The sequence below is a fragment of the Amblyomma mixtum genome, chromosome 8 (assembly GCF_055824585.1).
Source record: "Amblyomma mixtum isolate Tamu chromosome 8, ASM5582458v1, whole genome shotgun sequence".
NCBI classification, from domain to species: Eukaryota; Metazoa; Arthropoda; class Arachnida; order Ixodida; family Ixodidae; genus Amblyomma; species Amblyomma mixtum.
Window position 1 is genome coordinate 24242624 of NC_143019.1, and position 17051 is coordinate 24259674.

The 17051-nt window shown below is 45.3% G+C and overlaps 2 protein-coding genes across 5 annotated transcripts in view; one reads left to right on the forward strand and one right to left on the reverse strand.

The window, feature by feature from the left end:
- The window catches only part of LOC149331721 (tubulin-folding cofactor B-like), a 15815-nt gene extending 5880 nt beyond the window's left edge, over positions 1 to 9935 (reverse strand). For 2 of the 4 annotated variants that reach the window (XM_089556840.1, XM_089556837.1), the window contains exons 1-4: positions 9801 to 9935; positions 5605 to 5770; positions 3965 to 4149; positions 1403 to 1555 (exon numbers count right to left, since the gene is read on the reverse strand). In XM_089556840.1, coding sequence (XP_089412966.1) covers positions 1403 to 1555; positions 3965 to 4149; positions 5605 to 5743 — 477 coding nt within the window. In that variant the 5' untranslated portion in view covers positions 5744 to 5770; positions 9801 to 9935. Of the gene's footprint in view, positions 1 to 1402; positions 1556 to 3964; positions 4150 to 5604; positions 5797 to 9006; positions 9432 to 9800 lie in introns of those variants that run through there. The other 2 variants (XM_089556839.1, XM_089556838.1) reach the window with 2 other exon arrangements.
- Positions 9936 to 10131: 196 nt separating this feature from the next.
- LOC149331722 (uncharacterized) lies at positions 10132 to 16420 on the forward strand. Its single transcript, XM_089556841.1, has 4 exons — positions 10132 to 10918; positions 12378 to 12594; positions 14321 to 14453; positions 15202 to 16420. The coding sequence occupies exons 1-4, from the start codon at positions 10147 to 10149 to the stop codon at positions 15355 to 15357; spliced, it is 1278 nt and encodes a 425-aa protein (XP_089412967.1). The 5' UTR covers positions 10132 to 10146; the 3' UTR covers positions 15358 to 16420.
- The last annotated feature ends 631 nt before the right edge of the window (positions 16421 to 17051 follow it).

Below are 17051 nucleotides of genomic sequence, written 5' to 3' on the forward strand. Positions count from 1 at the left end.
CTGATTACAGTGGATGGCATACTTGGATTTGAATGAAGCAAAAAGAAGACAATGGATACAAAAGACAGATGATATGATGCATTCTCACAGCTTCACCTTTGTTTTGCTTTTCATTCACACCTATTATAATGGCATACAGTTCGATTTACCAGCACCAATACCAATTCATGCACAAATTTGCAAGTCATTTCAAACAAGTCACTCCACACATTCAGGCAGGCCCATGGCAGTTCGATTTATCTGAAAATTCAAATAAATGAGGCATCGACTAACAAGCACATTTGTTTAGTGCAGTAACACTAATAGGCACATTTTCCGATTTTGAGCATACATACATACATACATACATACATACATACACCTGGGCGAAGGCCTTTTAAGTCAAAGGCCTTCGTGGTAAACGCATTTACGTCAAACACCTTTACGTCAAAGGCTTTGAGGGTAAAAGCCTTATGGTAAATGTCTTTAGGGTGAAGGGCTTCATGGTAAATGCCTTCCAGGTATAGGCTTTTATACCCCTGTCACACGGGCACTTTCGATCCTCATTGAGTCAATGCTCATCGAACTCAATGCAGATCGAAGGTTGTCACACGGCCACTTTCAAGCGCAATCGAGCTCGATCCTGCTTGACTCGATGCCGGCCCCTCAAGCGTGCTTGAGGTTCCAAGCACAATCGAAAGCACTCTCGCTCTCACGAAGCTATAAAAATAAAGACTAGTTAACAAAACAAAACTACAACTGTTGCTGTTGTAATTGATTAAAATGCAAGACAGAACATTCTCAGGCACTATGCCTGCTTATACGCAAACATATCTATATATAATCTCGGCACCACGCTCCAAGCTTCGCCGTCAGTCTAAACAACAAAGATGGCGTCCTCCTACTCGTCGACGCGCAAACTGTGGAGCGAGCGCGAGACAGCCGCTCTCATCGACTGCTGGCTAGGCCGCGTAGATAATTTGCGGCACCAGAAGAGAAACGCCGTAGTCTACGCAGAAATCGCGGAGGCGTTGCGGACCCTCGGGTTCTATCGCACAAAAGTAGAGGCACAGAGGTGCGTCGCACGTCTGGCTACGGATTTGGCTGCCGCTGCCCCCGACTGCACAGTGTTGCCGGACATCACCTTGTTATGGCTGTTGGATGAACGTTTGGCGCCACCTAACACACATGAGGGAAACTTCTCAATGAGCATTGAAAATGCCCGTGTGGCACCGGATGTTTCGAGCGTGCTCGAAAATATCGATGCAGATCGAGTTCAATGAGCATCGAAAGTGCCCGTGTGACAGGGGTATTAGGTAGAAAGCTTCTAACTAGTGCTACTGCATGATATTCTGCGCTTAGCCACGCTGAACCATCTGATATTTCATTTTTTTTTGCAAAGAAAGCATCAGCGTGCAATCACCTTGAGAATTTCCTTTTGTTTGCGCGCTTTCTCTTCTTCCAGCTTGCGTGCCCTCTCCTGCGCGTCTTCGTTGAAGCGGCCCAGCCCATGCTTCTGCAGGAACGCCCGCGCCGTGTCATTGCGCCGGTTGTACGCCTCTTCAGACAGCTCCACCTGGTGGGAAAAAAGTGCAAAAAGAACAGGAGAAATATAAGGAAAATCAGGTAACATCATTCACCCCATAGATGGCTGCTGAGCAGTCAGATTTCATTTCAGCGAACACTGACACGGTATCTAACTACATGAAACAAAATACCGACACGTTCGTCTGGCTGAACGGCTCCACTGAGTTTAAAGGGTCAGTCTACTCACCGAGATGAGTGTATAAATAATGGCATATTCTGGTAGTTGGCACCCTATAACATCAATAACGAGGGGTCTGCGCCCGGTTTAGGCAGGAATTTATATTTTATTTCGGCGTTAAAAGTCGCGTAAAAAAGCATGGTGGCGACCCCAAACGTTCATTTTGTTCAAGAAAGTGGTAGTCTTTTTTTTGTAGAAGCATAAGTGAATATACTACGTACTATTTGTATGCCCCAATGTCAGAGAAACGCACGTTTTGTTCTAGTAAACTGTAGAAGGCGTACCGCTCGCTTTTTCTGTGAATCACATGAATATTTATAGTTACACGTACGCAAAACGCAGGCACATTCCCACTTTTAGTTCAGCGTATGCTAGCAGAGACGCGAAAATGAACTCAGCCTATAGTGGCGCCATCTGGTCGTCAGGACGGGAACCACTGCAGTAAACAAACCGACTCTCCACTTAAGCCTAGGAGCGGCAGAATCGACACTCTAATTATTAAAATAAAGCAAATTTATCTCTTATGTGTTTTCTTATAGGCGAGATGAGACGAAGCGAAAGACAGCCGCCCCATTTATGGCCAGTGAACGCACTGAAAAAGGCAGCAACAACGAGAATTCAGTCCGAAGCGAGAGGTCCGGCTTCGACGGGCGCCGCCATGTTTGTCGCCGCGCGGCGGAAATCCAGGTGGTTGCCAGATGAGACTACCATCTCATACAGATGTGTTCCCACATTAATAAATTCTATTTTAAAATGTTCTACCGCACTCCTTGGCACCGCAGCTGGCTAAACGGTAATTTGAGTAAAGAGCTATCGGTTGCCGCAAAGAAAATATGGTCGATAAAATTCAGTAGACTGACCCTTTAACCCCAACTCCGCAACAGATCACGATCTGAACTAGTGGAGTAAAGAAAGTCCCACAGGAACAAGCATCGTTTTTTGTGTTATGACGGTAAGTTAATCTCCAGTAGAACATATACAGTGGAACCTCGATTATACGTCCCCCGGTCATGCGACGACCCGCATTTTACGACGAATTTGTGCGGTCCCGGCAAAACCCCCATAGAGACAATGCATTAAAAACCTCGGTTATACGACGCAAATTTTAGAAGGTCCCCGCTTCATACGACGTCTGGCTCGTACCATCCGTCAAAAAAGGTCGTCAGCAAACGCAGGCCGGGATGTACCGTATTTTCACGATTCTAAGCAATTCTAAGGAGGGGGGGGGGGGCATCGCGATCGTGAAAAAAAAGGGGGTGCTTAGAATCGAGTAAATACGGTAAGCACACTTTAGCCAGTCGATAACCGGTGCGTCTTAATCTTTCCACCTATCAAGAAAACCGCGGGAGCCGCTGCCCCGCTGCTCACGGCAGCCTCAACGGCCATCTTATCTTGTTTGTTGAGACTAGCCCTCTGCTGGCAAAAATGTACTGCATTTGTGTTCTGAAAAAAAAAAAAAAGATGACGATGAAGTTCAGACTTTAAAAAATATCACGGTTGATTTTCGATTATACGACACCCGGATTATACGACGGTTTCGCGCAGTCCCCTGAACGTCGTATAATCGAGGTTCCACTGTAGTTACCTTACCCATACCAACTCACTATAGTTGGATGCAACTGAAGAACGAAGCGGCTTTTCCACATCAAAGGACTCCCTTCCAGCCAATGGCGTCGGAAGATTCCCATGACACTGTTAGCGTGACAATGCTGCGAGTGGCACATGAAAGGGGACAGCCCCCTCCCTGCATAGTCGGGCCGCTGCCTGCACTCTTCCTAATTCCTCACAGTGTTCACAGTACATAATTCAGAATGGCCTAGGCACAGAAAAGGAGCACAGTGGGTAGATATCACCCGAATAACTCTTTAGCAAGACTCAGCCTATTACAGCATTAAGCAAAACAGAACACAACAGGATGTTTCACCTGAAATATCCAGGTGGAAGGCTTTAAATCTTTTCAATCTTGCAACACCAGAAATAACTTCTGGCGCCACCTAGGAGTGAAGAACTCCACTGAAAACTGAACACAAATGATTGCCCACAATCTTCCCACTCAGTGCCGCCTACAACATTTATAGAAGCCACAATGTGAGCACTGGGTGTTATCACAAAAGGGTCTCAATGAGCCCGACTGTAGACCTTCGCGCGCAGAACAACGAAATGACTGGTTCAAAACATTTTCAAGATGAGTGCGGTACCTACAACATGCATGGCACGCACCTTTTGTACTCTTGAGAGGTCTTTAAACTCCTCAGTGTTGAGTTGCGGGTCGGAAACGTGCAGCACTAGACCGTCACAGATGGGGTAAGCGTCGATGCGAGCGTCATCGTTGTCGGTCAGAGGCTTGATGACAGACGCCCCCTCCGAGTCGCGCAACTCCAGCCGCATCGAGTTGGCAGAGGCACCTGTCAAAAAGCACGGAGACTGGCTGTGAAGATATGACCAACTGTTTGGCAGGCCACTGAATGTAGGAATGTGTAAATATTAGAAACATTCAAACAGCGAATCTAATAGTAGTATATTCAATTCGTTGAACAAATCATGTAGCGGATCTTCAAAATTACTCAAAAACAAATTGAATGCAGTCTCAGGTTTTCGAAGTTTTCGAAAAATTGGCATGAAGTTCGAAGAAGGGTCAATGTAGTTTTCTTTCTACTAAGGTTTCAAAAACAGTGCCTATTCCTGACACCGTGTAGCATGCTACCATGACCATTCTGCTTAGGAAGGAGGGTTCAGTGCCATGACATCATCCATTCATGTGGTGACATTCACAATGTTCCTACATGGCTTCTAAGATTGGACGACAATGTGGCAAGGGTCAGGCAGACCTAGCAAACCCTGCCTTGATGCCCAATCTCAGAATCCATTCCTCACACATAGCTCTTGCTCCTATCATCTCTGGAGATGTGGCACTAATTTATTCACCGTCATCACCAGTAGCAAATGGTAATATCCTCATACATATGACATGACGGTCATAGAGTTAACACACTGATTTCATGTTCCATACCCCACAGCGGATATCAGTGTTGCATCTTTTGACAGCTATATTCCAACTCCACAAGTTATAGCCACTGCTAGTACTTAGTGGTGCCAAGTGACTATTTGTTTTAAGTACCAAACATTCGTATAGATATACAATTTGTATTCAATTCGGTAGCAAAGAGGTACTATTCGCAATCGAATCGGTATTAAAAAAGTACTAAAGGGAAAACGCAGTGTGATGAACACAAGCTAGCATGACACACTGATAAGAGAAGTAGTAGAGCAAGAACATCACAAGGCATCACAATATCATTAGGCACAATGATATGCTCTATGCTCTAGGGAACACAACAAACGTGAAACTGAGCACTGTTAATTATGAGAAAAATGACAATACCAAAAACATTCAATCAGCCACAAACCTTTGTACTGGGCTGAACCTGACGTATCTAAATCTGAGGTGCTAAAATAGTGTTCAAAAAGCACTAACTTTTACAAGCGGTGCATATCACATCCAAACATCTGTCAATACTAAAATATGGCACGTAAAAAAAAAAAAAAACAGGTTAGCTCTGATTAAAATATTGCTCAAGACTTGCTTGAAAGGATGTCATACCAGTACTATGTACAGCATTTATTTAATCTGTGTGTTTAATATCTGTGCAAGCAAGGCAACTGAACGCCTTTTTCTACAACAAGCTCAGTGAACTTTCATAGTGAGAAGCTTTTTACGGAATTCTGTCTTCAGACTCCCTAGATAACGATCATCCCGAAATTACTGACATTGATGCATGAAGGGCGGACTAGCCATGATGACCCAACTATCTTTACCACATGGTATATATATACACAGAGAGGTGACCAACCAGACTCACCAGTGATAAGTTCTAATTTCTGTTTGATCTCTCGGATTGTGTTGGTGACGGGAAACTTGCGTTCCGAGAAGAGCGGGCTCCCTTCGGTCATGATCACCAGCTTGACAAAGGCCGGAGCCGCATCGCCCCGCTCGCACATTGTGGACAATGTGTGTATCTGCACTGCCTAAGGAGAAGAGAAAACAAAAATGCCTGTTCCGATCTCAGCGCACAAAACGCACAGGCATAGAGCAGAGATATGACACATGAAACAACACATCACTTCGTGTGACATTTCTACACTGTGCTCCCACGTGCAGTATGAGCTACCAACTGGCCCATCAAGCTGTCCTCCAAGACATTCTTTTGCGAGCCATGTGACCAGCAAAATATCGACCAAACCACAGCACGGTTTCGTACACACCAGTCTTAAGGGGGATGAGGGGATCGAAGGAAACTTTTCTATTTTTCGACTCAGAGTGATGAAATTTGGTTGACTGTTTAAAACAGCATCAAACAATCAGATATAAAGCTTCACAATGACAACTTTAGCAGTTTCCCTTTTATCACTGTTTATATATTGTCCCCATGTTGCTTGCTTGTGGAAAGCCTAGCATGACAAAAGAACAAGCTACAGGTCTGTAAACGCTTTTAATATTTACTAAGAAGTGTGCTGTGAATCAAGACTCTCTTAATTTTTTTAAAATTTCTCTGCTTTTTTTTTTTATAAAGGACACAATATGCACCTTATGTTATGTTTAGAATGTATCGTGTTCTAATTACCGTGTAATAAAAACATGTGAACCTAAATGGTAAATCTGAGACTGTCTTGATGCAGACCACATTTCAGTGATCACAACAAAACAAACTCGGTAAAAATCCATGCATCCATTGCTGTGGTACACTTTCCACGAACAAGGTATTAAAAACGAACTATCGAGAAAACATGCCTGAAAGTTCTAAGCTAGCACACACTGTCTATGTGTAGATGCCGACAAATATATTTATTTGGAGCATTTGAAGTTTATTTTTGGGTGAAATATTTCAGTACAACATAGAAACAGTGTTGGAAATGCTAAAAAGTGTACTTTTCAAAAATAGACTTTTTTCCCGATTTTTGCGATCTGATCCCCACATCCCCCCTGAAATTAACTTTGGTAGGCACTTTATAGCAATTAAACGCACCACGATACAATGCACAAAAAAAAGAAAAGCACCACAGGGGAACCCCTTTTTATTTCTATTGGCAACTAGATGCCAACTTTTCACCACTGCTGGGCCTATACACCTCCATGAAACGCGCTCCAGCCATACAATGGATACTGAATTTCGCGCCAACTGTAACAGGATGCGCATATGGCGCTTCAAAGCAAAAAAAAAGCAAATGAGAGTGAAGGATTGGAAGCAGGCATGAATGGAGTGCCAAACAATGCACGAATGTCAAGCCCTACTTGCACCCTTTCAAGTGCAACGCTAATCCATGCCAACATCACGGGACTGATTTTGAGAACAATGAAGTGCCGTGTACAAATCTGACTATTAAATTTATTAGATGTCCACTTCAGGGGCAGGTTTATACAACCACAAACTGGGGGATTTGACATCTTGAAGCAGCACATGCGTTACGATGGACGCCGTAACAGAGGGATCCGAATTAATACAGACGACCTAGGGTTCTTTTACTCACATTGGTGTTTTTGTATTTCACCTTCATCGAAACATGGCCATCGTGGCCGGATAAAAAATGCAACCTTAAAATCAGCATCCCTAACTCTTGGAGGTGCCAGAAGGAAAAGGGGGGAGGGGGGGGGGGATATGGGAGGCAGGGCCAGTTTCCACAGGTTCTCACTGCAGAACCTGCCATCTTGTTCCTTCTCCAAAGGACGCATTTTCTGTCCTCATTGCATAACCCATTTTGCCCAGTTTACTTTGTAGCTTACCAGAAATCCATGAAAACAAACAAGCAGAACTCTTTAAAGCCTCTGCTGAAAGGCCAACAGAGAATGTTAAGGTAGACAAGCACTAATGATGTCATCACCACAACGGTGGCCTGAATTCTTTGAGCAACCCACCTTCCATGTGGGAGGTGCAGGGTTTGATCCCCAATGCCGCCAGGTACCATTGATGCTTAATTGGGGAGATATGCTTCAAGTAGACGAAAATTCCTTGTGCTATGTATGAAGCTCATTGGCCAAAGCTGCCCTTGCAGTATAAAGTTCGTCATCATCCCAAATGATGTCATTCAAAGTAAATAAGTTGGATGCGCTTTTCCTTGTACCAGGTACATATTTTAAGGCAACAGTGTTAAGTGTCCCATTCAGTGAAAAACCCAGCGTCGGTGGCATGAGCGAAAAATCTCCAGAGAAGCAGGTGGGCCACCTGCCACTAAGGTCACGTGACCCTGTCACGCCATCACAACCTGCGCACTGGGGCAGGTCACAGTTAAATTAATGATTGGTCACGAGACATGGCATCGCTTAACCACTGCACCATGCGTCAGGAGGGGTATGAGGCCTCTCAAGGATCTATTAATGTAAAGTAGAGAATGAACAATTCTGAATATATGGCCATTTACCCATTAACGCTATAGCATTATACCCTTAAGATGGAGCTTGAGCGTCCCAACCAGTTTGATTAAGCTGTTTTGCATGTATCAAGGTAAAGGTAGCCTACGCTGACAGTAGTACTTCACCGATGTATTGAAGTGATGGCTTTTAAGGTACCACATTGTACCACCACATATCTGAATTACACTGCCACAACAAACTGCCATACACAAGTGACAAGCAATACTGCACTCAAGTGTGTGCAATTTGTTTTATCAGTTACCCGAGGATTTTGTATCACCTGGGCCAGGTAACTACTATTTACAGTTTTCAAGAAATTATAATTCATAAAACAAGAATCATACGGTCAAGCACTGGAAAGTCAGCCAACCTTCACTTTACAGCTGGGGGAAGTTACCTACACTCAACTAGGTCAATAAGTGATGTTACTGACACAAACCAAAGAAATCAGTAGATCAGGCAAAAATGCTCTACTGGTGAACATTATGCAAACTGGACGATTAGACCACTCTCACTTGAGACAAGGTAGAATTTGGAACTAACAGAAACCGATCGCTACCAAGTAGGAGTGGGCCAGTTTAGTCATTCAGTCAGCTACATTCACTTGGCAAGTAGTGGAACTTTTTCTTGACCCCTCACTCTTCTCAGCTACTTTCTGTGCCATGTAGGCATGCCCGCAGAGTTTTAAGAACAACCGCGGTGCCTAATTGACCTTGCGAGCCAATTAGGCTGGCCGCAGTGGTAACGAATGTGAAGTCAGACAAAACAGATCGTTAAAAACACCTCCTTTCAGCGTTATTTCAATGTTATTCCAAGCAACGTCCACGCCCGTGCAATAAAGTAAGCGCATACTTACGACGCAAACTTTCGGAGTCGTGCTCTACTTGGACCCCAAAATCTCGCGCAACGCAAAACGTGACGCGCCGTTCCGAGACGCCGACCAATTACGTAGGTGTGGCCGCGTCGGCGGTGCCTTATATGGCAGTTTTTTCAAACGACAAGAAGCGGCACGTCAAAAAGTCACGCTTCAAGACAGCTGCCACTACGAACAGGATCTTTCCGCTCGTCCCACCACCGAAATTTGGCAATCTTTCCGAAAGAATCGGCACTGCTCTAAACGGAAGACTTTCGAGAGGCTGCCAGACTCAACGACTCAAGCTACAATCACGCAATCAAGGAAGCCCTGGCAGCGGTACGACGACCGGTAGTTCAGAAGGGGGCTTAGCTATAATTAGAAGCTATAAAAGCGTCGTCAATAAAAAAAAAAAGATAACAAGGCTCGGCTCAAAAGCACAAGGACAAGCGGAATATGCGGGCCAATCACACGATTCTGTCAGTGAACATGCGATGTTCTCCGAGCTACTAACAGTCAGGCGCACCAGGCTACGACGCGACAAAGCTCGCCGCGCCACACACGGGAAATGAATTCCGGACTCCGAAGCAGCTCGACGCTGTATTTTCGTTCCCAACACCGGTCAAAAACCTCCCGTCTAAATCGAGCTACGTAATGAAGCGCCGGGGTAAACAAGACTTGACATCGGCTCCGCACTGGGACTTAACGGGACTTGTGTCACGTTTCAGCAGGACGCGGCATGCATTCCGAATACGCCGTCGGCGTGATAATAATTAAAATGACTTATATGCACTCACCTGTGAGTTTAAAAGGCTTTAGGAGTGACGCTGGCGGATTCCGGAAACTTCGCCCTGGCCTTTCCCTACCGAGCGAATCTGATTCACGTCGCTCGGAAAAGGGCCACTACACAAACGGCGAGGAAAACCAGAACAAAACAATACAGGCAAGCGATCTGCGCAAGTAAATGCGCCTAAATCCCTGCTCAGTAAGTAAATAAAAATAATAATTGCAAGTTTTTGAGGAGTAACTTTTTGACACAAGCCAAATTTATTTAAATTGAGTAGTACGTAACTATAATTGTGTGGCTGGTTTGTGAAAGATGTTTCAATCCAACGCAATCCACCGAGCCAGACATGTCAGTTCATGATGGCGGCTTCCATAGCCGCGAACTTTGTCGCTTGCAAAAATTTCGCGCGGCACACCGCACTGTGTTCAACCGCATTCAATCGCGCCAAGTCGACAAAAGCGACGAAGACCTCGTCCACTGCTTCAGATAACGATGACGTCTCGCGACTGGTCAAGAAAGGAGCGAGCGCCGCGAAAGCGGTTAAGAAATTCAACTTCGAAAACCTTTCCCTGTTCGGGCCCGTACTCAAGTCCTCGAAGGGAACGAAACTCGACAAAGGTCTGCAGCTCAGCTACCTGGACGAACGTGCTCCCCGGCGCGCGAAAGCACCGAGGTTGGCTTGTGAAGACCCTGAGACTGCTAGGATTGTCAGGGCTGGCGAACGCGTTTACCGATCGCAGCTGGAAGCCGATCTGCTCGACGCGCTGACGACGACCGTGTCGGAAGAAGAGGCAGTGCGATTGGCCGCGTCGAGCGAAGACAGTGAACACAGGGTCGACGTCCGCGTTCCGACGAAAAGCTTCGATCTCGAGACGACCCTCAACTTTCCCCTGCTCAACTTCCTCCGAGATGGCGTGCCGGACGACGATCTCGATGTGTTCGGCGCGGAAGAGGCGGAAGCTACAACGCAGGACGCGGCTCAGAGCTCCCAACCGGCTGTGCGGTATCCCAGCGTGACAAACATACTTAAGAATACAGTGGACGAACAATCTAAGCTCCGGCTCGAGAAATGGAGAAAGACGATGATCGCCGAAATGGGCGAGGAAGGTTTCAAGAACTACCAAGAGTGTAAGAGCACGCAACAAATATCGTCCGTCTTTCCTATTATCCTACTTTTCCGTTTAACTACAAGCGTTGTACATTAACTGTAGCGCGCGACGCCGTAGAGCTGCTCTCCCGGTTCCATACATTGAGTTCTGCAGTTTGCGCGCACTCTGACGCATTATATAAGCCACTTTATGGTCGGTGAAAAACAGCTGATTTCCACAGAAAACAAAAACTATTCGTTCCTCTCCGCTAAGAAGTGATATCGACATAATGTGTCACCTTTGCCGTAGAGGGAGTTTGGCAGTGACTGCACGTGCTTGTATTAATGCGTTAGCATTATAACCTTCATGTTAGGAAAATCTATCGGTCCGTCTCTCTGTCTGAAGCCTCGGTTGGCAGGTGGCAAAGTAGAGATAGGGAAATCCTGGGGTAGGGAGAGGGAAGACGAAAGAAAGGGTGGGAGGCTGCGGGTGGCAAAGTGGAGAAAAAATTAATTGGTTGTGAGGAAATTAATTAGGCTCGGTAACTGCCTCACATCTCGGTGGACACCTCAACCGTGCCGTGAGGGAAGGGTAAGTGGCAGTGAAAGATTAAAGAGGTGCAGTAGTGGAGGGCTCTGGAAGAGGAATAATTTGGACCAGCTGGGGAACTTTAATGTGCATTGACATCGCACAGCAGTGGGACACTTTTTGTGTTTCGCCTGGATCGCGGCTGAGGAAACCCCCTCTCCACTTTGTGGAGTGAGAGGGAAGATGAATAGAGTGTGGGAGGCAGGGGCTGGAGGAGAGTGGATTGCTGCATGTCACACAGCTATAGCTGAATTGTATCATGAGAGGAGGGGGGTACGGCATCTCACACAGGCATTAACAGACTGGATCACGCCACCCGCTCGCACAGTCGGAACCCATCAGCAGCTGCTTCGTCCTAGGGAGCACTAATACTAACGCATACAGTGCCACATTAATTGCATTTACCGTCTGTAATTTTTATTCATCGTTTCTGGGATGTTTGTTCTAATAAAGACAAAGAACTGGGATCCCAGGACCTCGAACCGAGCAAGACCTCATGGCCATTGTCCTAGTAATGGCGTCATTACATACCGAGTTCTAGCCGCCACAGTGGCTCAGTGGTTATGGCACTCGGCTGCTGAACCGAAAGACGCGGGTTCGATCCCAGCCACGGCGGTTGAATTCCTTTGGAGGCGAAATTCTAGAGGCCCATGTACTGTGCGATGTCAGTGCGCCTTAAAGAACCCCAGGTGGTGGAAATTCCCAGAGCCCGTTGCCACGGTGACCCTCATAGCCTGAGTCCCTTTGGGACGTTAAACCCTAATAAACCAAACAAAACACACAGAGTTCTTATGGCCCACTGAATCTCTACACATCACCATGACTACACATCTGACCCTATTAACAGTTGATGCTAAAGGTCATCGCATTATGTGAATGCCTTTCAACATTTTTTTTCTTTCTCATTGCAGTAATCCTCCGCCAGGGCAAATCCCTGCACGCTAACATCCACGATATGTTGAATGGGACGCCAAAGGACAAAATTGTGGTGCAGCCTGAAAATGAGGGCCATTGGCGCAGCCTTGAGCTTTTCTGGCCCGATATCAGCAAGGTGGCTCACCTGGAAAGCACAGTCTGCCATCCACACTTGCAGTATCGTGGCATCGTCGACTGTGTCGCATTTTTCCGGTGCGCTTTCCACCATCACCCCATGTAGTACTGCATGCGGGCCTAGTCAAGAGTTTCGTACTTGTTGCAATTACAGTGTACTTCCATTAAAGGGGCACTGAGGAGAAATTGAAGTTGACTTGCATCGACACATTACCAGCTCCTGATTACAAAAACGCCATTCGTACTGACAACAAAGCTCTTGTAACGTAGAAAAGAGCAAGAACCAAAATACAGGTATCGCCGCCACAGGCCAAACTCGCAAGTACAAGCTTCATGACGTCATAGGAGAAAGCAGTGTTGCTAGAACCAATAGTTCTAGCAACACTAGGACACGAGAAGTCATGAATCACTGAGGCGCTGCAAATGCATGCGCAAATCTCCTTGACGTCGCCAGATGGCGCCACGTACCCGAAAGCTACGCGCGCTCCTGCAGCACCGGGACCAATCAGCGCCTGATCACAGCGGTATGCGGGCTCCCGGTATTCCGCTAACGGTAAACAAGGTACACGGTATGCTAAAGGTGTCTATTTGCAAGAACTTCGTTGACGACTTCGAGAACGAGATCCATTGTAACGCTGGCAAAACGCCGGTGCAAACGTAAACGAAGCGACGGCCGCAATAGCCGACAGATGCCTTCAACGTGCGGCCGGCGGTAGCTTTCTTTTCGGCTGCTGCTGGGCCGCACTGCTGGCAGCCAGAAATCACGGAGTCTGCGTTACGTTGTGTTCACATCATGTTTCACGTCACTTAGTCCTGTGTCATCATAGGAGAATCCCAAGTTTGAATCAGAGCGGCGGGAAAAACTTTTTCAACTTCGAATCCAAATTTCTTAGAAATAAATGCATCTTTCGCTGCCGGCCAAGTGGCAACAAAGCCATGAAATGCCGAACTATCGGATTTTGCTATAAAAAAAATATTAATAGAGCTCTCCTCAGTGTCCCTTTAAGCCTTTCAGAAACCAGTAGCCGTTTCTTTTTAGAAAAGATTTCTTCGACTGTTGCAGTCCATGGCCATTTTCAGTTAGCTGTTTCAATTAGCTCTGTAGCATGACACGCCAAGTGCTAATTTTGTTTAAGGGCTTTGCTTATAATCTTTGTCGTGAAATTTTTTAGCACCCTTGGGAATTTTCAGCTTTGGAGACGTGAGGATGAGAGCTTGTCGCTCTCCTACTAGATGTCTGAAGTGATAATGCAAAAGGAGGCATAATGCATGGCAAATCGCTAGGATTTGTTAAATAAGTAGTTCAGGGATCACACAATCACCCCTTTTTTCTTTTTTTTTCAAGAGGCCCATGATGCAAGAAACCAAGATAAAGTGATGTTATGAGATGTCAAAACATGCACTGCCAAGCTTACTGTCTTGAGAAATGTTATCTGCAGCATTAGTTAGCTACACGAAAGAGCAATCTAGCTGCAATATGAAAAGTGCCATATTCTTCTGAAACAAAGAAATCACTGCTTGGAAAAAGCTGCATCTACAGTATATGCACGTTTATGTAGATAACGTCTGAGAGGGTTAAGAGCATGACAGAGTCGCGTAGGAGCTTAGGCATGCTGGCCCATATTCTCCTGGCATACTCTGTCAGCCTTATTCTCTCGCGTATATGTGTTTGTTGGTTAGCAAACACAATGGTGAGGCAATAGAGCAGTCAATCAGTACATCTAGAGCTTTGCATAATTTTGGACAAAAGTAGTTTTGCATAAACAGCTTCCGTTAACATGCTGCCTGGCTATTGGCATTGCAGAAATGAACTTGTGCTGATAGACTGGAAGACATCCAAGAAGCCAAAGCCACGGCTTTCAGACACCTACGACAGCCCATTGCAAGTGGCAGCCTACATGGGGGCACTCAACTATGATGAAAGCTACAAAATTCAGGTGATGAGGCTCTTTATTAGGTTTGGATCTGACCATTCCAAAATTTCTGTTGAAACATGAATGTAAAGGTTTATTACCTCACTGGCAGCCATTTGGCACAAAGATTGAAACGAAGTTTCTCCAATTGCTGTGCTACCCGTAGTTGCAGCAGGTCGAAATAAGAGACCAGAAATGCCTGGCTTATTGCCTGGGAGAATTTTGCCACACTGTAAACTGTAGAGGTGCACTTGACATTATGTATGGGTGCTTTCCTTTGTCTTTTCGTGCTCACCCTGACTTGCACAGTGGTTTCTATGAAGTTGAGTAACCTTATTTGCTGTTTGTATATCATTTATTCAGCTTTGATTAAACTGAACGAGGTATGCCAATACTGCATTTATATGTTACATGGAAAAGTACAAGCTACATGTAAAGTGCTGAACAGTTGTCTGTTGGCATAAATAGGTCAAATCTTTGTTTAAATTCTAGCAGACTTGCTGCATCACCTACAAGGAACCCATTTTTTTGTCTTTTTCTAGCTGTCCAACTTTCTCAGCTCCTTATATAATATCTGCGCAGATTCATTTAATTTTGATTAAATATGTCAGTACTGCAGTTATGTTCCACAGGAAAATTCCAGGAGACTTTAATGTGCTGAAGAGTGCCTTGTTGGCATAATTTAATACAATTGACATTTAAATTCTGACTGCCTTACCACGTCACTAATGGCGAACCCTATTTGTCCTTTTCTCGTTCTTCATGGGTTCAGGTCCGAGAAGCCATGATTGTGATTGCTTACGAGGATGGCAGCCCATGCCAAGTCCACCATCTGGGACCCACAGTTTGCCAGGCACACTGGCAGCGATGGCTGCAGAGGCTACGCACCTATTGGAACCTACTGCAGCAAAGCGCACCTATGGTGTAGTTCGTGAACAAAGAGTGGCTCGCTTTCAAGCCATCAGTTGAAGCAAGACAAGACAGCTGAACGACCCTGCTATCCACTCCTTGTGAACTAGTGGATGAGAAGAACCAGTGGAAGACCAGTTGAAGTGCCTTTACTTGCAAAAGAAAATGTGCACATGTGAGAACTCTCATGTCTTAATGAGTGGTAGCGTTCGTAAGCTATAAATGCGCACAGCTAGTGTCAGTACTCAGCATGTTCAAATGTTTCAGAATAGTAGAGTACTACTAGAGATAGGAATCCACAGGCTCCTCTATTGTTAGTCAAGTCGGTTTGGTACAGGGAAAGCGCGCACCTCCACAAATAAAAGAACGCTCTTGATGCCAGTCCAAAAAGTAAAGCTCTTGCCTTACTCTTCTAGTTCTCGTAGAGCAGGATACATCAGTTTGGCTAAACGTCAGTTTATCATGCTGAACTAGTGTAAGGTTTCGATCTGTTCTGAAGCTTTTAGAAGTTCATCTCCGCAAATAAAAGAACGCTCTTGATGCCAGTTCAAAAAGTAAAGCTTTTGCATTACCCTTCTAGCTCTCATAGAACAGACTACATCACTTTGGTTAAACCTCAGTTTATCATGCTGAACTAGTTTGAGGTTTCCTCCTGTTCTGAAGCTTGTACAAGTTTTAATAGTTTCGTGCCGAATTGCTGCACTTGTTTTCTCTAAACCAGTTGCAAAGTGCTGCCACAGACTGTGAATGGTGCAGTAACAGCTGTGAACAACAGTGGAACTGTGCAAGATGAATAACGCTGTGTTGAACATTCATTGAAGAATGCCTCCAGAGGTGTCAAGCATGCTACTATGAGAAAGGACTGTGAGCATCTGCGCACATCAACATTCGTGCTGTTGACAACAGTGTTATAGAATCGCGGCTTCTACCACCAGGGGGCCTCAGCAGACATTGTGGCACAAAGAAGACGTGGAGTTGGAAAGTGAAATATGTGAAGCGTTTTTGTTGGTATCAGTGCAGGATTAATGACACACAAACTTTGCTACAAGATCCGTAATAAAGGGCATTTCTTTTTTCACTTATTCTTAAGTGCACCGCTTTTTCTTTAGGTGAGCAATTTTGTGTGACAGTAATTAATATTTGAAAGCAACATACCAGACTTCGCAAAGAAGAAAACAGAAAAATGCTGCAACGCTATCTTGCCTGTGGCAGAAGAACCTGTGATGTAAAGGCATTTATGGTACCTCTATAAAGTTACTATTGTGTCATGTTTTAATTACCTACCATTGTCTTTATAGCACCTTTGGGGCTATTGTGTCACACTAGTTTTTTAGTTGCACCTGATACAGCTTAGCCCTTTAATGACCAAATTATAAAGGGATTGAAGAAAATCATTACCTCCGCATCATGCTCACTTGACCAGATTAAAAAGCCAATATTAAGGTTTCGTAGGGACTGCTAAAATTTGAAAAGCTGGTATGTTGTCAGTTAGCAGCAGTTAGCATTTGGTTCATTTTGTAAGGCTGAGATCTGGGCGAGTTGGTATGCATTCATACTGGTGAACAGCGCAAAAAAGGCGGGACAACAACAAGACAAGCGCTGACAAGGTTCATTTTGTGCAGCTAGTCGAGCTGTGTGAAAGACCGGCCTCGAACCAACTCGAAGGCCCAGTGACAGTAACTTAGTTATCCAGCAACTGTGTTTCTATTTTTC